Source organism: Oncorhynchus nerka, linkage group LG9a (genome assembly GCF_034236695.1).
Source record: "Oncorhynchus nerka isolate Pitt River linkage group LG9a, Oner_Uvic_2.0, whole genome shotgun sequence".
NCBI classification, from domain to species: Eukaryota; Metazoa; Chordata; class Actinopteri; order Salmoniformes; family Salmonidae; genus Oncorhynchus; species Oncorhynchus nerka.
Window position 1 is genome coordinate 34,214,058 of NC_088404.1, and position 7,500 is coordinate 34,221,557.

Consider the following 7,500-nt stretch of genomic DNA (forward strand, 5'->3'; position numbering starts at 1 on the left):
ATGTTGGGTACACCCAAGAGCCAATGTGATTACAAGATGACCTATGTTGGGTACACCCAAGAGCCAATGTGATTACAAGATGACCTATGTTGGGTACACCCAAGAGCCAATGTGATTACAAGATGACCTATGTTGGGTACACCCAAGAGCCAATGTGATTACAAGATGACCTATGTTGGGTACACCCAAGAGCCAATGTGATTACAAGATGACCTATGTTGGGTACACCCAAGAGCCAATGTGATTACAAGATGACCTATGTTGGGTACACCCAAGAGCCAATGTGATTACAAGATGACCTATGTTGGGTACACCCAAGAGCCAATGTGATTACAAGATGACCTATGTTGGGTACACCCAAGAGCCAATGTGATTACAAGATGACCTATGTTGGGTACACCCAAGAGCCAATGTGATTACAAGATGACCTATGTTGGGTACACCCAAGAGCCAATGTGATTACAAGATGACCTATGTTGGGTACACCCAAGAGCCAATGTGATTACAAGATGACCTATGTTGGGTACACCCAAGAGCCAATGTGATTACAAGATGACCTATGTTGGGTACACCCAAGAGCCAATGTGATTACAAGATGACCTATGTTGGGTACACCCAAGAGCCAATGTGATTACAAGATGACCTATGTTGGGTACACCCAAGAGCCAATGTGATTACAAGATGACCCAAGAGCCAATGTGATTACAAGATGACCTATGTTGGGTACACCCAAGAGCCAATGTGATTACAAGATGACCTATGTTGGGTACACCCAAGAGCCAATGTGATTACAAGATGACCTATGTTGGGTACACCCAAGAGCCAATGTGATTACAAGATGACCTATGTTGGGTACACCCAAGAGCCAATGTGATTACAAGATGACCTATGTACACCCAAGAGCCAATGTGATTACAAGATACACCCAAGAGCCAATGTGATTACAAGATGACCTATGTTGGGTACACCCAAGAGCCAATGTGATTACAAGATGACCTATGTTGGGTACACCCAAGAGCCAATGTGATTACAAGATGACCTATGTTGGGTACACCCAAGAGCCAATGTGATTACAAGATGACCTATGTTGGGTACACCCAAGAGCCAATGTGATTACAAGATGACCTATGTTGGGTACACCCAAGAGCCAATGTGATTACAAGATGACCTATGTTGGGTACACCCAAGAGCCAATGTGATTACAAGATGACCTATGTTGGGTACACCCAAGAGCCAATGTGATTACAAGATGACCTATGTTGGGTACACCCAAGAGCCAATGTGATTACAAGATGACCTATGTTGGGTACACCCAAGAGCCAATGTGATTACAAGATGACCTATGTTGGGTACACCCAAGAGCCAATGTGATTACAAGATGACCTATGTTGGGTACACCCAAGAGCCAATGTGATTACAAGATGACCTATGTTGGGTACACCCAAGAGCCAATGGATTACAAGATGACCCTATGTTAGGTACACCAAGAGCCAATGTGATTACAAGATGACCTATGTTGGGTACACCCAAGAGCCAATGTGATTACAAGATGACCTATGTTGGGTACACCCAAGAGCCAATGTGATTACAAGATGACCTATGTTGGGTACACCCAAGAGCCAATGTGATTACAAGATGACCTATGTTGGGTACACCCAAGAGCCAATGTGATTACAAGATGACCTATGTTGGGTACACCCAAGAGCCAATGTGATTACAAGATGACCTATGTTGGGTACACCCAAGAGCCAATGTGATTACAAGATGACCTATGTTGGGTACACCCAAGAGCCAATGTGATTACAAGATGACCTATGTTGGGTACCCAAGAGCCAATGTGATTACAAGATGAGCCAAGAGTGATTACAAGATGACCTATGTTGGGTACACCCAAGAGCCAATGTGATTACAAGATGACCTATGTTGGGTACACCCAAGAGCCAATGTGATTACAAGATGACCTATGTTGGGTACACCCAAGAGCCAATGTGATTACAAGATGACCTATGTTGGGTACACCCAAGAGCCAATGTGATTACAAGATGACCTATGTTGGGTACACCCAAGAGCCAATGTGATTACAAGATGACCTATGTTGGGTACACCCAAGAGCCAATGTGATTACAAGATGACCTATGTTGGGTACACCCAAGAGCCAATGTGATTACAAGATGACCTATGTTGGGTACACCCAAGAGCCAATGTGATTACAAGATGACCTATGTTGGGTACACCCAAGAGCCAATGTGATTACAAGATGACCTATGTTGGGTACACCCAAGAGCCAATGTGATTACAAGATGACCTATGTTGGGTACACCCAAGAGCCAATGTGATTACAAGATGACCTATGTTGGGTACACCCAAGAGCCAATGTGATTACAAGATGACCTATGTTGGGTACACCCAAGAGCCAATGTGATTACAAGATGACCTATGTTGGGTACACCCAAGAGCCAATGTGATTACAAGATGACCTATGTTGGGTACACCCAAGAGCCAATGTGATTACAAGATGACCTATGTTGGGTACACCCAAGAGCCAATGTGATTACAAGATGACCTATGTTGGGTACACCCAAGAGCCAATGTGATTACAAGATGACCTATGTTGGGTACACCCAAGAGCCAATGTGATTACAAGATGACCTATGTTGGGTACACCCAAGAGCCAATGTGATTACAAGATGACCTATGTTGGGTACACCCAAGAGCCAATGTGATTACAAGATGACCTATGTTGGGTACACCCAAGAGCCAATGTGATTACAAGATGACCTATGTTGGGTACACCCAAGAGCCAATGTGATTACAAGATGACCTATGTTGGGTACACCCAAGAGCCAATGTGATTACAAGATGACCTATGTTACACCCAAGAGCCAATGTGATTACAAGATGACCCACCCAAGAGCCAATGTGATTACAAGATGACCTATGTTGGGTACACCCAAGAGCCAATGTGATTACAAGATGACCTATGTTGGGTACACCCAAGAGCCAATGTGATTACAAGATGACCTATGTTGGGTACACCCAAGAGCCAATGTGATTACAAGATGACCTATGTTGGGTACACCCAAGAGCCAATGTGATTACAAGATACACCCAAGAGCCAATGTGATTACAAGATGACCTATGTTGGGTACACCCAAGAGCCAATGTGATTACAAGATGATGTTACACCCAAGAGGTGACAAGATGACCCAAGAGCCAATGTGATTACAAGATGACCTATGTTGGGTACACCCAAGAGCCAATGTGATTACAAGATGACCTATGTTGGGTACACCCAGAGCCAATGTGATTACAAGATGACCTATGTTGGGTACACCCAAGAGCCAATGTGATTACAAGATGACCTATGTTGGGTACACCCAAGAGCCAATGTGATTACAAGATGACCTATGTTGGGTACACCCAAGAGCCAATGTGATTACAAGATGACCTATGTTGGGTACACCCAAGAGCCAATGTGATTACAAGATGACCTATGTTGGGTACACCCAAGAGCCAATGTGATTACAAGATGACCTATGTTAGGTACACCCAAGAGCCAATGTGATTACAAGATGACCTATGTTGGGTACACCCAAGAGCCAATGTGATTACAAGATGACCTATGTTGGGTACACCCAAGAGCCAATGTGATTACAAGATGACCTATGTTGGGTACACCCAAGAGCCAATGTGATTACAAGATGACCTATGTTGGGTACACCCAAGAGCCAATGTGATTACAAGATGACCTATGTTGGGTACACCCAAGAGCCAATGTGATTACAAGATGACCTATGTTGGGTACACCCAAGAGCCAATGTGATTACAAGATGACCTATGTTAGGTACACCCAAGAGCCAATGTGATTACAAGATGACCTATGTTAGGTACACCCAAGAGCCAATGTGATTACAAGATGACCTATGTTGGGTACACCCAAGAGCCAATGTGATTACAAGATGACCTATGTTGGGTACACCCAAGAGCCAATGTGATTACAAGATGACCTATGTTGGGTACACCCAAGAGCCAATGTGATTACAAGATGACCTATGTTGGGTACACCCAAGAGCCAATGTGATTACAAGATGACCTATGTTGGGTACACCCAAGAGCCAATGTGATTACAAGATGACCTATGTTGGGTACACCCAAGAGCCAATGTGATTACAAGATGACCTATGTTGGGTACACCCAAGAGCCAATGTGATTACAAGATGACCTATGTTGGGTACACCCAAGAGCCAATGTGATTACAAGATGACCTATGTTGGGTACACCCAAGAGCCCAAGATGACCTATGTTGGGTACACCCAAGAGCCAATGTGATTACAAGATGACCTATGTTGGGTACACCCAAGAGCCAATGTGATTACAAGATGACCTATGTTGGGTACACCCAAGAGCCAATGTGATTACAAGATGACCTATGTTGGGTACACCTAAAAGAGCCAATGTGATTACAAGATGACCTATGTTGGGTACACCCAAGAGCCAATGTGATTACAAGATGACCTATGTTGGGTACACCCAAGAGCCAATGTGATTACAAGATGACCTATGTTGGGTACACCCAAGAGCCAATGTGATTACAAGATGACCTATGTTGGGTACAGCCAATGTGATTACAAGATGCCAATACACCCAAGAGTGATTACAAGATGACCTATGTTGGGTACACCCAAGAGCCAATGTGATTACAAGATGACCTATGTTGGGTACACCCAAGAGCCAATGTGATTACAAGATGACCTATGTTGGGTACACCCAAGAGCCAATGTGATTACAAGATGACCTATGTTGGGTACACCCAAGAGCCAATGTGATTACAAGATGACCTATGTTGGGTACACCCAAGAGCCAATGTGATTACAAGATGACCTATGTTGGGTACACCCAAGAGCCAATGTGATTACAAGATGACCTATGTTGGGTACACCCAAGAGCCAATGTGATTACAAGATGACCTATGTTGGGTACACCCAAGAGCCAATGTGATTACAAGATGACCTATGTTGGGTACACCCAAGAGCCAATGTGATTACAAGATGACCTATGTTGGGTACACCCAAGAGCCAATGTGATTACAAGATGACCTATGTTGGGTACACCCAAGAGCCAATGTGATTACAAGATGACCTATGTTGGGTACACCCAAGAGCCAATGTGATTACAAGATGACCTATGTTGGGTACAATGTGATTACAAGATGACCAAGAGCCAATGTGATTACAAGATGACCTATGTTGGGTACACCCAAGAGCCAATGTGATTACAAGATGACCTATGTTGGGTACACCCAAGAGCCAATGTGATTACAAGATGAATGTTGGGTACACCCAAGAGCCAATGTGATTACAAGATGACCTATGTTGGGTACACCCAAGAGCCAATGTGATTACAAGATGACCTATGTTGGGTACACCCAAGAGCCAATGTGATACAAGATGACCTATGTTGGGTACACCCAAGATGATTACAAGATGACCTATGTTGGGTACACCCAAGAGCCAATGTGATTACAAGATGACCTATGTTGGGTACCCAAAGAGCCAAGAGCCAATGTGATTACCCAAGATGACCTATGTTGGGTACACCCAAGAGCCAATGTGATTACAAGATGACCTATGTTGGGTACACCCAAGAGCCAATGTGATTACAAGATGACCTATGTTGGGTACACCCAAGAGCCAATGTGATTACAAGATGACCTATGTTGGGTACACCCAAGAGCCAATGTGATTACAAGATGACCTATGTTGGGTACAAGAGCCAATGTGATTACAAGATGCCAATGGGTGATTACAAGATGACCTATGTTGGGTACACCCAAGAGCCAATGTGATTACAAGAGATGAGCCAATGTGATTACAAGATTGGGTACACCCAAGAGCCAATGTGATTACAAGATGACCTATGTTGGGTACACCCAAGAGCCAATGTGATTACAAGATGACCTATGTTGGGTACACCCAAGAGCCAATGTGATTACAAGATGACCTATGTTGGGTACACCCAAGAGCCAATGTGATTACAAGATGACCTACACCCAAGAGCCAATGTGATTACAAGATGACCTATGTTGGGTACACCCAAGAGTTGGGTACCCAAGAGCCAATGTGATTACAAGATGACCTATGTTGGGTACACCCAAGAGCCAATGTGATTACAAGATGACCTATGTTGGGTACACCCAAGAGCCAATGTGATTACAAGATGACCTATGTTGGGTACACCCAAGAGCCAATGTGATTACAAGATGACCTATGTTGGGTACACCCAAGAGCCAATGTGATTACAAGATGACCTATGTTGGGTACACCCAAGAGCCAATGTGATTACAAGATGACCTATGTTGGGTACACCCAAGAGCCAATGTGATTACAAGATGACCTATGTTGGGTACACCCAAGAGCCAATGTGATTACAAGATGACCTATGTTAGGTACACCCAAGAGCCAATGTGATTACAAGATGACCTATGTTGGGTACACCCAAGAGCCAATGTGATTACAAGATGACCTATGTTGGGTACACCCAAGAGCCAATGTGATTACAAGATGACCTATGTTGGGTACACCCAAGAGCCAATGTGATTACAAGATGACCTATGTTGGGTACACCCAAGAGCCAATGTGATTACAAGATGATGTTTACACCCAAGAGCCAAGATGACCTATGTTGGGTACACCCAAGAGCCAATGTGATTACAAGATGACCTATGTTGGGTACACCCAAGAGCCAATGTGATTACAAGATGACCTATGTTGGGTACACCCAAGAGCCAATGTGATTACAAAGATGACCTATGTTGGGTACACCCAAGAGCCAATGTGATTACAAGATGACCTATGTACACCCAAGAGCCAATTGATTACAAGATACACCCAAGAGCCAATGTGATTACAAGATGACCTATGTTGGGTACACCCAAGAGCCAATGTGATTACAAGATGACCTATGTTGGGTACACCCAAGAGCCAATGTGATTACAAGATGACCTATGTTGGGTACACCCAAGAGCCAATGTGATTACAAGATGACCTATGTTGGGTACACCCAAGAGCCAATGTGATTACAAGATGACCTATGTTGGGTACACCCAAGAGCCAATGTGATTACAAGATGACCTATGTTGGGTACACCCAAGAGCCAATGTGTCATTCAACGTGTCATTCATTTCAACCCCTCTCCACTCCATTGTGGTGCAATATAGTAGCAGGTGCATCATCAAGGCTCAATCTCACTTGATTCAACAGCTCAACTAGTCATCAGGCCCTTGATGTTGGGTGTACTTGAGGAGCATAGAAACACTGTGTCTTACCTCCAGAGCTGCAGCCCTCTTCAGTAGCAGCTGTTCTATATTCCTGGCTGCCCCAGCCACTAGTTCCTCAGCATCATTCGACTCTACTGTGTACAGGTTCTGGTTGTCCAGGAAGATCTACAGACGGACAGACAGACAAACAGAGAGAGAGACAGAGAGACCGAGAGACAGAAAGA

At 44.2% G+C, this 7,500-nt stretch overlaps 1 protein-coding gene across 4 annotated transcripts in view; it reads right to left on the reverse strand.

Annotated features, from left to right (window-relative positions):
* LOC115125157 (voltage-dependent calcium channel subunit alpha-2/delta-1) overlaps nucleotides 1-7,500 on the reverse strand; it is a 191,920-nt gene that overhangs the window by 164,660 nt on the left and 19,760 nt on the right. For all 4 annotated transcript variants that reach the window (XM_065022513.1, XM_065022511.1, XM_065022512.1 and 1 more), the window contains exon 3: nucleotides 7,325-7,441. In XM_065022513.1, the coding sequence (XP_064878585.1) occupies nucleotides 7,325-7,441 (117 nt within the window). The remainder of the gene's footprint in view (nucleotides 1-7,324; nucleotides 7,442-7,500) is intronic.